The 16,225-nt window shown below is 41.4% G+C and overlaps 1 protein-coding gene across 4 annotated transcripts in view; it reads right to left on the bottom strand.

Annotated features, from left to right (window-relative positions):
- The window catches only part of DIP2C (disco interacting protein 2 homolog C), a 359,412-nt gene that overhangs the window by 166,486 nt on the left and 176,701 nt on the right, over positions 1-16,225 (bottom strand). For all 4 annotated transcript variants that reach the window (XM_082617846.1, XM_082617847.1, XM_082617848.1 and 1 more), the window contains one exon: positions 8,639-8,749. In XM_082617846.1, coding sequence (XP_082473972.1) covers positions 8,639-8,749 — 111 coding nt within the window. The remainder of the gene's footprint in view (positions 1-8,638; positions 8,750-16,225) is intronic.

Raw genomic sequence — 16,225 nt, 5'->3', positions numbered from 1 at the left:
AACCAAAAGATTTTATTTTATCATCTATTCCTTCTCCAACATTCTTCCTTTCTTTATGTAGGTCTCAGTTTCTGACTTCTCTATCTTCAGTCTATCAATCAGTTCATTCTTCATTTCTGCTACAGTGTTTTTGATTTCTAGCACTGTCTTTAGCCTTTCTCTCAAAGTTTCCATTATCCATCCCCAATTCTGGGGCAGCAGTTTGCCCAGTGACCTCAGTTCTTTGATGGTTCAAAGAAGGGTTGCTGATTTTCCATTTGTAAAGCTTTTTCTTGTGAGGATGTGTATGATGACTCTGTGCTTCTACTACAGGCCAGGGTGGAAACCAAGTCTATATCCTCTATTCCGTTTTATTCTCTTCATTGTTTTCTAATTTCTTCTTTTTGTGAACTCATTCAGTTTTCCTTTTCTAACTTATAAAGTTAAATCCTTATTTCTTCAATTTCTAGGATCTCTGCTTACCTAATATAAGTAGTTTTAATTTTGTAACTATGATATCAATTTCTTTCTAAGTACACTTTTGGTACATCCCATAAATTGATTCACTTTTTTTTACCTGAAATACAACATCCTCTTAACATGCCCCTGCTTCAACCAGGAACCCATCCCAACCCAACTAGCTATACATTCCTGCTACACTGATATTTCTAAAATGCAAACCTGACTGTGTCATTTTCTGTTTAAATGACTGGCAAAGCTATCAAGCTTGATTAGTTTGGGACGAACAGGCCTTTAAGAACTGTCTTCAGCTGCTAAACTACAAAGCTACAGTAATCAAGATAGTATGGTACTGGCACAAAAACAGAAATATAGATCAATGGAACAGGATAGAAAGCCCAGAGATAAACCCACGCACATATGGTCACCTTATCTTTGATAAAGAAGGCAAGAATATACAATGGAGAAAAGACAGCCTCTTCATAAGTGGTGCTGGGAAAACTGGACAGCTACATGTAAAAGAATGAAATTAGAACACTCCTTAACACCATACACAAAAATAAACTCAAAATGGATTAAAGACCTAAATGTAAGGCCAGACACTATAAAACTCTTAGAGGAAAACATAGGCAGAACACTCTTTGACATAAATCACAGCAAGATCCTTTCTGACTCACCTCCTAGAGAAATGGAAATAAAAACAAAAATAAACAAATGGGACCTAATGAAACTTAAAAGCTTTTGCACAGCAAAGGAAACCATAAACAAGACGAAAAGACAGCCCTCAGAATGGGAGAAAATATTTGCAAACGAAGCAACTGACAAAGGATTAATCTCCAAAACATACAATCAACTCATGCAGCTCAATATCAAAAAAACAAACAACCCCATCCCAAAATTGGCAGAAGACCTAAATAGACATTTCTCCAAAGAAGATATACACATTGCCAACAAACACATGAAAGGATGCTCAACATCACTAATCATTAGAGAAATGCAAATCAAAACTACAATGAGGTATCACCTCATACTGGTCAGAATGGCCATCATCAAAAAATCTACAAACAATAAATGCTGGAGAGGGTGTGGAGAAAAGGGAACCCTCTTGCACTGTTGGTGGAAATGTAAATTGATACAGCCACTATGGAGAACAGTATGGAGGTTCCTTAGAAAACTAAAAATAGAACTACCATACGACCCAGCAATCCCACTACTGGGCATATACCCTGAGAAAACCATAATTCAAAAAGAGTCATGTACCCCAATCTTCACTGCAGCTCTATTTACAATAGCCAGGACGTGGAAGCATCTTAAGTGTCCATCGACAGATGAATGGATAAAGAAGATGTGGCACATATATACAATGGAATATTACTCAGCCATAAAAAGAAACGAAATTGAGTTATTTGTAGTGAGGGGAATGGACCTAGAGTCTGTCATACAGAGTGAAGTAAGACAGAAAGAGAAAACCAAATACTGTATGCTAAGACATGTATATGGAATCTAAAAAAGAATAAAAAATAAAAATGGTTCTGAAGAACCTAGGGGCAGGACAGGAATAAAGACCCAGATGTAGACAATGGACTTGAGGACATGGGGCGGGGGGAAGGGTAAGCTGGGCCGAAGTGAAAGAGTGGCATGGACATATATACACTACCAAATGTGAAACAGATAGCTAGTGGGAAGCAGCCGCATAGCACAGGGAGATCAGCTCAGTGCTTTGTGACCACCTAGAGGGGTGGGATAGGGAGGGTGGGAGGGAGATGCGAGAGGGAGGAGATATGGGGATATATGTATATGTATAGCTAATTCACTTTGTTAGAAAGCAGAAACTAACACACCATTGTAAAGCAATTATTCTCCAATAAAGATGTTAAAAAAAAAAAAAAAACTCTCTTCAGCTGCATCTTCTGCCTTCTCCATTCTTACACAACCTTGGGCCTAGTACAGCATTATGAAAGAGAACTTTCTGCTGTGGTGATGATTTTCCATATCTGCACTTCCCAGTATAGTAGCCACATGCCTTAAAATGTGGCTGGTAAAGCACAAAAACAGAAATTTAAATTTTATTTAATTTTATTAATTTAAATTTAAAAGGTCCCTTGTGGATACTGACCACCATGCTGGGTGGTGCAGCTCTGCAGAGACAGAGCCTGTCCTTCACTGGGAATATTTAGTTTAGTATGCAGTCTGATTTAAGTCTTCTCTTTTACTCTAATTTAAGTAAGAAAATGTTACTTCCTGATTTTTACTAAAATAAATTAACTAATGAAACATTTAGTTGTTCAGAGAGAACACAGGTCATCACAGAACTAGGAACCACATTAAAATCAGTAAATCTTGTCAAGTTTACTAGAGAAAGAGAAAACTTCTCAATCTAGAAAATTAAACTTCAGTGTCAAGGAAGAACTCACTATAGGGTAAATAAACTCTGGAAGCAAACATGTTTTCTGTATTTTTGCCTCACGTTTAGTCCGCAGCAGAATGCTCAGTACACAAAACTATTTGCATGTTTGTGAATGAATGAATACTAGGATAAAGTCCTTAGTCCCGGAAACTGATCATTGCTATGAATCAGACTTCGTCATCAGCATAAAATCAGTCTCAAGGATGGGTTCAGAAGATGAAGTTTCTAGTTCACACTATCTCTCAATTTTCTATTTAAAAAATTCCATTTTGGGGGCTTCCCTGGTGGCGCAGTGGTTGAGAGTCTGCCTGCCGATGCAGGGGACAAGGGTTCGTGCCCCGGTCCAGGAAGATCCCACATGCTGCAGAGCGGCTGGGCCTGTGAACCATGGCTGCTGAGCCTGTGCTCCGCAACGGGAGAGGCCACAACAGTGAGAGGCCCACATGCCACAAAAAAAAAAAAGCCATTTTTACAAGTCTCGTAGTAATGGTTCAACACTTTAAACTCAAAAACTGCTGCAAACCTTTAGAAGTTTTACTTATGGGATTAATACTTTGATATTTACTATATTAGAAAGGAAATGGAAAAACTTTTTAAAACACAAGACTTCACAATCACAGATTCCAGTGGCGGTCAGAATGATGACATCACCACATGTCAGGGAGCCTCTGGAAAAATCCATCGTACATTCATGAAAACAGTGAGAATGAAAAAGGCAAGTAATGTGTTAGTGTTATTCTGAAAAGGGTTTGACCTCACAGACATCCCTGAAAGGGTCTTGAATCCCCCAAGGGTCCCTGGATTCTGTTTCAGCTCCTCGTCCTAGAGGAAGACAGGGCTCCATGACATTCTACCAGGAATGAGCACAAGGGTGGATCAGGACACCTCAGCACTCAGAGAAGGCAGCTGCTCTTGTCCATGTCTGCACACAAATTATGAGATGTGGTTTTTTTCAAACTGTTCCTAAGCCCATAAATAGACAAAACAATCATTTAAAACATATTAGGAAATCATATGTTATATTTTAGTTTTAATATATTCTTCCTTGTCATAATCAGTCTTGGTTGGAATACAAACAACTCAAGTCTCAAGCTTTTCTTTTCCAGGGTTTTTGGTTGAGGGAAAAAGGTGTTAAAAAAAACAGCTAGAATCTTTTAAAGCTCAAATTAGACTTTGTCAAGTGAAAGTAATAAAGTATCCAATATAGAGTTTGACATTTTCTAGGTATTCAGTAAATGCCTATTCATTCACTTTCCAAATCAAATTTTAGTTTCCAAAGAAAATTATTTAAAAAGAAGAGAGGTGCACACTATTCTAAAGAATTCTAGTAGGAGTTCCTTACCATGTAAGGTCATGGGTTTAGAAATGAAATGAAAACATATAGCCAAGAGAGATTAAATCTGTGGCTATATGGCTGACTAGATCGACTGTTAATTAGGTCAATTGTCTAAAAGATAATAGAATTACTTCTTGGCTGATATATTTGGTCACTGAAGCAACCAAAGTAACTCCACTTCAAATTAAGTGGTCAAAGAATTTTAGAAAGCAAAATCTCCTGAAAGTCACAAAACTTTTTCTCTTAAATGTCTTAAATCTTCTGTGCTGGCTCAGGAGAAAATAAACCAGAAAATCCTGAAACATGGACACTGGCAACAGACCAAAACAAGCTTTTAAGATTTCATAACCACAGTTTAAAAAATATATGAGCATAAACTCCAAGAGAAAGTAACATATAGTACATCAGTGAAATGTCTAAATTAAGAAAACTGACTAGAGTATTTAAAAACAGGAAATAGCAGATAACAACTTGGCAAATGAGACTACCAAATGAGCCCTGGGAATGACCCAAAGGCCCTCCTTAGCTTTCCTTTAGGGCGGATGACATCCTATACGAGGGGTGGTGTTCTGTGTCAGTTATAGAAAACAAGAACCCAACTGAGCTTTCAAAAGCATATGGAAAGATCCTCTGGGTATGTTTGCTCCTTATGTAAATTAAGCAGTCATTATTTATCCAAAATTGAGAGGAGTGTAAATTAAAAAAAAATTAAAATAGTATATATGGCATAATATTTTTCACATCTTACATGACACTTCAAGGGATGTCTGCACAATTTTTCATGTATTCTCTACTTAGTAAGTGAATAGCTGAAGCGAATTCCACCATCTTTAACCTACGAATGAAGAACTTAATTCTCTAAAGGCAGACCCAGAGACCATCATCTATACAACTGTACAACCCAGACATCTTGGGGTCACCCCCAATCCCCTCTCTCACACACCCCTGCCTTAACTCAGCCTTCACGTCCTCAAGCTACTATCTTCTAAAGACATCTCAAGTCTCACTGGCACTGACTGATCTAAACAAATATCTCAGGTATTCAGGGTCTTTCCAAATACTCCACTTCTAATCCATACTCCACAAGGCCACCAAAGTACTCTTCAAACCCCGCAACTACTCCAAACATGACTTTGACTAAAATCTTCAAATGGTACCCTAGCATCTTCAGGATAAAGTCCAATGCTTGAGCACATATACAAAATACCTTAAAATCTGGCCCCTCCTACCTAATTTCTTGCTTTTCCCCAAATGTGCTCTTCTCCCTTCATCACCCTTCTTTCCTTCAAAAACCATTAACTAGGCAATATTTTAGGTGCCTGGCATACACAAATGAACAAAGCAAAGATCCTTGCCCTGGTGGACCTTACATTCTTATGGTAGGTAGAGAGCTGACTGACAGATGGAGAGAGATGTGGGTAGACGGATGACAGATGGTACGTAGATAAATAGATGGTGTTTACAGATAGACAGATTATTGGTAGATGATAGATAGCTAATAGATGGTTGACTGATAGACAAGTTGGTAGACAGATGATCAACAGACAGCTAACTAGATAGACAGATGACTGATATAGGCAGGTAGGAAGGCAGATGATAGATTACAGATACAGATAGATAGTGAGATGATTGACAGATAGGTAGATGGACAGACAGATGACTGAGAGCATGCCAGGGGTAACAGATGCAGTGGATGCAAACAAATCAGGATGGAAAGGGAAGGGACTGTCTATGAGATGGCATGGTGCTTTACCATTTTAATTGGGTGGTCAGAGAATGCCTCACAAAAACAGGGAACACTCAGGGAACCAGTGTGGCTGCAGAGGAGGGCGACGTGCAAGACGAGAGTGTGGAGTGACAGGAGGCCAGACCATGCACATGGTGGGTCACTGTTGCCACATGACTTACTCTGAGAGCAACAGGAGTTGCTAGAATTTTTGAGCAGAGGAGTGTTGCCAGCTAACATGCGTTTAGAATCAGGGCGCCGTTATGTTGAAGACAGCCTCTGAGGGCAACCAAGTGAAGGGAACCAGAAAGAAGTAGAGGAAGTGGGACGAGGGTGCCTGGAGAGACGCCCATAGGAAACGAAGTCACAGGGACAGGAGCTGCTGGAATTCTCTGCAGCTTCCTCCAAAGTGGGGAGAGTTCCAAGTCTGGAGTTCTAATTGGGAAGGACTAACGCAAACTGGAGCTTCCCCTGCCTCACGATGATGCTCACGAGAACTAAGTGATTTAAAGTTAAAGCCTGAGGTAGGGGCTGGACAGGATGGGGTCTGGTTTCCTCTGCAGAGGGCTGTGCTGGCCATGACCCTATGGACTGGTGACAATCAATCCCCTGACGTCGCCCTCCATTCTCCTCCTTAGCACCACCCTCCATCGAGTCTTCCCCTCCGCCCACAAAGAGGGGTGGTAGTGTGCACAGGTGAGTGGAGATGCACCTGAGGCCCAGAGGTCACCACCTCCTACTGTACTGTGTTCACCTCTCAGACTTTTACTTGAAAAGAAAAACAGTGACACCACCACCACCTGTCCTACTGATTTCCCAAAATAACTAGGAGGATTTGAACAAGACAATATACCTTATCAAAGGCCATATAAAGTTTTTACGGTATATAATCCTCCACCTTCATCGTTAGGAAAGACATATAATGTAGGACATAGATTGTACTATGATTTAATTTCCATCTAAATTAAAAAAATTAACACAAAAAATACAGGTTAGGAATGGACCGGAGATATAATCTTCTATCTGGTAAGAAGTTAGATTACAGGGTCAGACAAAGCTAGATTTGCATCCTAACTTGGTGAGTTAGTTATCATTAACAATCACTGAACTTCAATTTTCTCATCTATAAAATGGAAATAAGAACTTGACTAGTTTCTCTGAGAAATGAAGATACGGATGATAGTAAACATGTGTCTACCTGTGTGTCTAAGTGCATGTCTACATATATATCTTTGTGTATGTCTACATGTGGCTATCTACCTGTATGTCTCCTGTATGTGTGACTATGTATGTGTATCTACCTGTGTGTGTCTACGTGTGTGTGATATATAAAATGAACAACACACTCAAGACAAAGGAAAAAATGGAAACATTCCATAGCAAGTCGACAGCACGTATGCGTGTGCTACCCTCCTAATTATTTGAAAGGGGCCTTTGAGATGCCCGAATGAGTACAATGTGCTCTTGGTATGTGCTAGGAGTTAAAATACCTGTGAAAAAAAGAAGGTGGATTTGGGAACAAACTCCTGCCCTCACTCCACCCCCACATACTGTCCCAGGCACCAGGCCTGAGGGGGCCAAGAAGTCAGGACCAGCAGTGAAGCTGCACTGGGCTTCTTCCTAGTTTCTCAAGACCATTCTTCTTGCTTCCGCAGATGAAGATTTCTGATGCCATAAAATCTGTCTTACTCCTTCTTCCCTTCCAGAAAGGAGAGCAGGGCCAGGCAGTCAGGCACACAGCTCCTTAGTGGGAAGGGTGGTGGTTTATCTTGCAAGCCCCCATTAATGGAAAAATTCACAACGCTGAGAGGCTCACAGGGTTGACCCACCCACCTTGGTATGAACTGGCTGAGCTACTTCTCCTCTTGCAGTCTCAGCTTCCTCTTCTGCAACATGAAACAGTCATAAGTACTTCACCTTTCTGTTATAAAAACCAAGTGAGATAATGCCTTTGCAAGTACTTTGCAAAATATAAAGTGGTATATATAAATGTTATAATTTGGGTTGTCATCATGAGCAATCCACATGTACCCTGAACTGGTGTCCCAGCAACAACACTTACTGATAATTTTCTTTTAAAAAATTAGGGAAGCAGGAAAAAGCAACTTTAATCCAGATGTTGGGGGAAAAAAACTTTTTTCAAAAAGTAAAACATTAATCACAATACAAGTTTCCTGATGCTCAATTAATGAAAGAAATTTAAGCCAGTCAAGCCCAGGTGATGACTGCAATAAAACGGAATTATGAAGATAGCATTCTTATACACAACATCATAAACACAAAGGAAATAATAAACAGAGAACATACAAATTATTAAGAATTTTATTACTTTTTTGAAAATTGTACTTGAAAAACAGAAATCACTGAGGTTAAAAGAGAAGGAAAAAATACTAGCAACCAAGATTATGAAAAGTAAAACCAAACTTTTAAACAGTAACACCTAAAAAAAATAAGCAAAATTTGGCTTATGAGAGGTTACTTTTTAAGTTCTTGTGAAATTCTAAATAATGGAAACTATCTTAAAAACATAAAGAATTACTATTAACTGAATATTAATGTATACCCTAGAGGGTATATTTGTGTCTGAGATAAGGTGTCATCTGTGGGCCACATGACCAACCACAAGGACATCCAAACTCACTGCCTCGTACTCACACAGCTTCTGCAGACATGTGCCCACTCGTTCATTTCACCATCACTCATATTACAGACCCCACACCTGGTGCCTTACCCGACCGATAGCGCTCATCTCGTGACCCTGAGGACCTTCGGCGGTGATAGCGAGAGGCAGAGGAAGGAGTAACTGGAGCCCGGCGCTCTGGAGGCAAAGCTTGATCCACTCCTGGGTTAATGAAGAAAACGGCAAAGTAAGGAGAGGTTTACTGGCAGCTGGAGTTAACTTACTTTGCAAAACAAATCATTTGGTAGAATAAATCTCTGACTCTCTGCCTTCCCACAGCCAAGCTGAAGCACACAGGGGAGTGGGCATGGAGGGCTGGGACATCCTGGACAATGAACAGGAAAGGAAGAAGTATCCGGGATAGGGCACGACTCAGAGCCCCAACACTACAGCCTTTAGAAACAGGCTCCTTCACATCACAAATGCCTGTTATGTCATGTGCCGTGATGTAGAGTAAGCTACAAGCAATAATTCTTTAAATTACATTTATCATTAAAAGCAACTGCAAATAAGTCTTAAAGGATATTTAATAATATAATCCAGGTAACCAGGATGGAGCATAAACTTTCATCTTTGTTCATTCAAAATTTCAAACTCTCTGCAATCTGACTCTATTTGATGCTAAACAACTGAACAAGTTGTATTTCAATATGGCTTTGAAGAATTACCAAAACTGTTTACATGGTCAGATAAAAATGATTCAATGATACTGGCCAAAAGCTGACCTAACTTTAACAATCTTGATACCTATTCAGAACTAGAGTAGTCAGAGGCACAATTTAGATAAATCTAGGTACTACGGGAAAGATGTAATCACTACAGTTCAGAAATAAAGTAATTCTGAGCTCTGAGTATAAAGATTAATTGTTGCTTCTTCAGAAAAGGGTTAGTAATGCTCAATAGAAAGTAAACCAGAAAGAGCAATTTTAGCAAAAAACTGTCTGGTCCCTGGTCTTCTGTGATGGCTCCATGAGAGTTAGCTGTTCATCCCTGAGATTTAATATCCCTCTTATGCTGGTGATTTTTGAACCTCACTTTTTAATGGAATGTTTGTGGGCCCTACATATTACGTTTGCTATGTTAGAACTGTACAAAAGACACCTGCACTGCAGGCCTGGGTTAGGTTCCATGGTTTTTCATCTAGCAAGCGTATTAACATTGCTAATTAACAGTCCTTGTCACTGAACTGTTCACAGCTCCAAGTCTCCTCCAGCTATTGTCTCAAATCTATCTTTTAAAAAATTACTTTGTATTTTTATCAAACAGATGCACAGAATTTATGAAATCAAAGACTACTATTAAGTCTCATAATGAAAACAGTAGTTACCTGGTATTTACATTCATATTGAACCTTAGAATTCTAAGCAAAATTATTCGTAAATTTAAAAATTTTTAATTTATTTGTATAAATATATTTATTTGAAAAGTATTTATATTCATTGCTTTTCCTGTCAATTACTGTCAAGAAGTTAAATTATTAAATGTCATTCTGATACTATAATCTTTATGTAAAATCTGTTTATTTTTTTTCTTTCCTCCTGTGTCAACTTTTATAACTTTTTCTTTAATCCCACTGAAGGAGGTGCAAGCAAGCATTTCTTCCTATGGCAGGGGCATCACCAGATCTACTTCCAGTAGGTCTTTTACCTGGGCTGTTCCATTTACCCAAAGAAGAGACGGACCGGTCTCCTGTATTGTGACTAAACACAGTGTTCAGTGTTTAGCTGGAGCTATTCTCACTCTCCAGCACGTGCGCTCTGATTGAGGGCCTCTGGGTGCAGTACTGCCAGGTGTCCCCAACTCCAGAGGCTCTTAGTTCCCTTTCTCCAGAGAGCAAACATCTCTGGCAGAACGGGGAGGATGTGGATCGCCTGTTCCCTAGATGCCATGCCTACCCCCACCCCCCGCTGTGGTTTCATCAGCACCTTCATCTGCTGCCTTCCTCCCCTTGGCTAAATAAGGTCCCTCTAATTATCTACTTTATACAGCTTAAAAACACATCACTATTTCTCCCATTCTCTTGTCCTGGGGATTTATAATTTATCCATTTACTGACATCGTAGTGCAGCTCTGGGAAGAAGCAGAGCTAAAATGTACACCTTTGAGCTGCTGAGGTTAAACAGTGCCTGATACACACACACACACACATTTAGCTTTCAATCTCAGTAGTTACCCATCTAGTTCTTTCAAATATGCTTTTTAGAATTAATTTCAACCTTGACCCCTTCCAGGTCCCTAGGTTGTCATATGCTTCCTCTGGGAAGTGTAGTCATAGCACTTACACACCAGCTATACAGAGTTGTAGGTTAGTGCTCACCTGTTGCAGTCCCTACACATCTGTCCTCAGAAAGCTAAGTCTGCATACAAGCACTGTGAACATTTACTCTCACAGGCTGAAAAATAGAGTTTACCACCCAAGTTTTAAAAAGAAATGAATAAATTAGACAAAAGGAGAATAGCTTCAACAGGTCACCAGCAATAGGACATGAAAAGAGACTAAAATAGAAGTGTGCACATTTCAATCATTAGTTTTTATCTGACCTCACTAAATGAAATCTGAGGTAGCTTAAAGGTACCTCAGTCACATATGTAACTCCAAAGTAGAATGACCTGGTACCACAAGAGAGGCCGGGGTAGTAACCCAGGGCCCATGACCCACAGTAAGAGGAGCTGACCACATGCTGCTGCTGGGACGGGCTCCCTCCTAGTAAGGCTAATCACAAATAATTAGTGAAACACATAATTACAACACAGTACTCAGCACTGCTGAGGTCTCACATTCAGGCACGACTGAAAACTAGCTCAAAGGAAAGCCACAAGATGACCAGTGTGTCTATGACACAAGGTGAGGCGTCCCAAGAAAGGTGGGGTAACTGTCCAGAAACACGCAATGCAAGGAGGATAAAAAATTCCCCTCAGGCAAAAATGAGACAGAGATCAAGACTGGATCTCTTCTCCGACAAACATCTATTAAGCACCACTAGCTTCAGATCCCACACAAATTGAGGGGAAATGCGCTGGGGTCACCGCCATGCTCTGGAGCTGGAGCCCCATCTGCTGCCATCACGACCTGACCCTGAGCCTCAGTTCCCCATCTTTAGCCGGACTGACAGGAACAGCCGACGCTTTACAGCACTGGTGCAAGCACTTCATGTTTACTAATCTATTAACACGGGCGTATGAGATAAGTTTCTGCCATTTCACTGAGAGAAAATGCAGGCCCAAAACTGGGTCTTGGAACTCAAGCAGTGCGTGCCACTCTCACTAGTGCCCTTCCACTTGTGATGGGCATCCCTTCCTGGTGCTCCTGGGCACCTGCTGTCACTCAGAGCCCAAGCAGAGGTCAGGCCCTTGAAGCGGAGGCTACGTGCTGTTCAGTGCTGCATTCCAGGTGCAATGATCACTGGTCACATGGACCGAGTCCAGCTGGTACTTTGAATCCATGAAGAGGTATTTCTGTGATCTCACCACAAAACTACTGTTCAAGAGCATTCTTATAAAGAGAGATGGAAACTGCTACAATTCCAGACTGCTGCCCAGGAACAAACTCAGAGCAGCTGAAAACTGCTGAGGTTGTGTGACATGAACGTGTGCACACATCGATCCTTGCTTGGAACAGGGGCAGGTTAAGAGCCCAGAGAAGGCAATGACTGACTGGCTGTCTGCCTCTGGCCAAGTGCTGCCCCTGGCTCACAGGAGGGTCTCAGGAAGCACTGCTGGACCAGTAAGTGAAATTTTCAAGGCTCGTGCAGAGTGCTGCAGCTCATCAATTCATATATGACGATCTCAGTGAGCTTTTGTTTCCTCTAGAATTGCCACAGGGATTGTAAATAAAACTCCTCATCAGAGGAAGGAGACCAGAGGTACATAAGAGGAAAAGAGGAAACAAAAGGACAGCACAGGAGAGAGTAAAACACACCTCGTCCCGCTGCTGAGTGGGCACCTTCCTGGGACCTCACACTTCTGCACATGGCACCCCACCTCTCCACTTCCTCAAACATCTCCATCCCCCGGGACTCCTCTCTTCTCCACCCTACACTTTATCCTCAAGATTAGAAAGGTCACCAGGGTTAGCGCTCAGTCCTGCCCGGGCGCCTTCACAGTCACACGCCACCTGCAACTCCCAGCACCCTCTCTGCCACCAGGGCCACTACAGCCCGGAATGTCAGTTTCTCTCTTCAATCCAAGCAGGGCTCTGACTGGTTCATGTCTCTGCACCCTGTGGACCACAGAACCGAGCCCTAGGCTCCTTCCCTGACTGCCAACCTCCCTCCGCCACACCCTCCTCGCCAGCCACCTCCCACTCATGCCTCCAGGTTCCTGTCACACAGAAACACTCTTCGCAAGTTTTTGCCCTGTCCTATCGTTTTTCACTCCTACAAATGCTTTTTTCCCCTCCATATGTAAAAACTTTGTTTAAGTCCAAGGTAGAGAAAGCAGAGAAATAAGCCATTTTTATTAGAACTTCAATCAATTACTTCTAACACATGTTTAAGAAAGGTTCCCCAAAACTAACATAATATTGTAAATCAACTTTACTTCAGTAAAAAAAGAAAGGTTCCCCAAAGAAAATCCTAACAATATAGTTCTGGCACCTAAACAATCCACCAATTTCAGATTATTAAATAAATGCAGTTATTTCATTAACGCTATGGTAAACTAGATACTAGACATCAAAATAATCCTCCTATTAACCTAAGAATAAGGCCCACAGAGGCTGGTCCATTCACCCAGACACAATGGTGCACTACAGGCCAGAAGACCTGCAGTATAGACACCTTCTAGAAAAAGTATTTCTAAATTCAGACTGAAAAACCTTGGTTTTCAACATATTTTTAAAAGAAATTATGAAGGATGTATACAAGATAACCTGCATAAAAATGTATATAAGATTTAAAACAAACATCTTGATTCAAACTCTGGTCTTATTTTTACTAATTGCATAATGGGACAAATCGCTCAGCCTCTGAACCTCGGTTCCCACATGTGTTGGGGTGCAGACATGGACACATTAATACAGGAGTGAGTGCTACTCCCAGGACCCTCACTGTGACTCAAGGCTCTCTGCTCCCTGCACACAGCATTTGTGGATCTCAGGGTCCCTCGACCTCACTGGGCACCCAAAGGGCTCTCACTTAAGTGAAAACATGCTTTAGGCAGCTGGTAAAACTGACAAGGATTTTTCCATATTTCAAGTTTGTACAAAAACCATTTTTGAATTGTCCCATTCTCTTCTAGCACCTAATTATACTTTCCTTCAAGCAACAGCACTTATTTCTAACTAAGTGCCATCAAGGAGTTTGCCAGAAAATAAACAGTACAACTGTAGTACAGGTGAGAAATTTACTACTTCCACTTCATACTGACACAAATGAGAACAGCACAAAATAGACAGAAATTCCACCATCAGCACTGTAACATCTCCCCGACCATGCTGGCCTGATTCTTACATTACTGTCACTCTTGCATCTACCTTACCCTCCATTAGCATGAAGCCTTGCAATAAATCAGTATAAATTTGCAAACCATTTTCCTATTCATTTTTGAATTTTCGTAGGGACTCATGCCTGGAAAAGTATAGATGACCTGGAGTTCAGGGTTTCACGAGAGCCCCTACCATCGTGCATCTATGTCTCATCCCCACATCCCAGCACTTGGCTTTGCTCAGCAGGTAAGTTCGGAGGCAATGAGAGTATATGGTCAGGAACAGGGCTTCAGATTTCTGCGTCTTCCTTGTAGATTGTCCACAAAAACGCATATGAGCCAGATCCAAAGTAGACACCACTTTCACTGTTCCATGCCCAGCTCTGCCTTCCAGAGAGGCTCAGCTGTTCCCCGTTAACTACTAGTGTCTGGGGGAGGAATCTGATTGGTTCATACCACCAAAAAGAACAAGAAACCCATCAATAATCACCAGCTGTGTGTGATAAAATAAGAATACTTCTTAGACAACTGAGAGTAGCAAGCTGTGTATCAAGATCATGACCAGGGCTTACCTAGGATACAGGTCATTTACCTTTAGGTGATGAAAGTTCATTTCCTGTAGCAACTCAGTCTGGAAAGAATTCATGCTAAGTCGCAGGACACCCTGATTTAACGACTCATATTTCTCCTTTTCTGGCATTTAACCTTGCAGGCTATACCCCATCCATCATGAACAAATGGCACGGCCGAAGAAGTCCCCCAGGACCAGCTCTGTGTCCCTACAACCCAGGTCAGATAGGCAACACACTGCTGTGCCCAGGGAAGTCAGGGCTGCACTTTGGGAGACAAACTCTGTGGCAGGATGAAAATATAGACCAAACTGTGCACCTGGCACAGAGAAGCAGAGCAGTTGTTAATGTGAAGAAGCAGAACCGATCAACCACAGCAGTGCCAGTAAGCTTCACTTTCTGGAGAATATAAAACACAATGGCCTGTCCTAACCCCAGGGATCAGGGAAGAAATCCCTGTCGAAGTGACACCACACTGAGCTTTAAAAGATGCACAGGTACAGGCAGAGGGCACAAGCACGTACAGAATGCCTCACATGCAGTGTGACATCGGATGTAGGCTGGAGGAGGTGAAGGGAGGTCAGGCTGCTATCCGTAAAGCTCTTCTGATGCAGACGAGTCTGTACTCCGGGTGGGGCCGTCTGCCTTCTCCAGAAGAGCAAAAGTGGACAATAAACTCGTCCTAACCAAAAGAGGCTCCTCTCTGAGGAGGCTGTTCACATGGATCCCACAACTGATCCCCAGAGAGCAGGAAGGAAACAGACAGACTTGACCTCTGGTCACAGAAGCCGAATTCACCAAGATTTTCTCAACTACACAGTCACAGTAAGTCCTTGTAACTGAGCACAAGCCGCTTGCTGTTGGAGGAAAGGCGAGCTGGGCTTGGAGAAGACTGGATCTATACACAAATCACTCACCACTCAGAAACATTTGATGCCAATCACGTGGAAAGTAATATCTAGCCAATACATGCGTCATGAGAATAGAGGGACTATTTGGTCAAGGAAGTTTCACTATTTATGGTAATGTTGGAATGTTACTACCTCACATCACCATGGCCTTGTCATGAAAGCAGTGAAGACTCATATAGAAGCTAACACCACGTGATTAAGATATCCCTGAAGAGAGTGGTAGAGAGTGGATTTTATCTTCTATTTTCACAAATTTTATCAGGTTCAGAGACTAATGAAAAATACATAGTTTCAAAGACTAATGAAAAACTGCAAGAGAACTAGAACCAAATAAGTTCTCCTGAATAGTATTTTCTCTTTGATAATGATTTTCTATATATTCTGACCCCTTACTTCATTAAATACATAATTTTCTTTTTTCTTTCTAGCTCTGGCACACTTTCCCTCATCCAGCTTCAGGTGAGCATTCAACACTGTGCTCCCTGAAGACAGCGTATCTTTGACTGGGTTCCCCAGTCACTCACTTCTGTGCAGAGAAGAAAACCAGGAAAAAACCTGCTTCCCCAGCACTTTGCCTGGGATGGGGTAATGCTTGGGAGCTCAGACTACGGTGCTCAGCTGTTGCTGAAGGCTGTGGAAGCCATCCTAATTCATAATCGTGTGTCCCAAACAAATCTCCAAAGTATCTTTGAAATATCTTTAGAATACTTTCTAGAGAAGTCTTAAAAAAATTT

This window comes from Mesoplodon mirus, assembly GCF_964341445.2.
Source record: "Mesoplodon mirus genome assembly, chromosome: 4".
NCBI lineage: Eukaryota > Metazoa > Chordata > Mammalia > Artiodactyla > Ziphiidae > Mesoplodon > Mesoplodon mirus.
The sequence above is the reverse complement of the archived record's forward strand: the minus strand, read 5'-3'. Positions and strand labels throughout refer to the sequence as shown.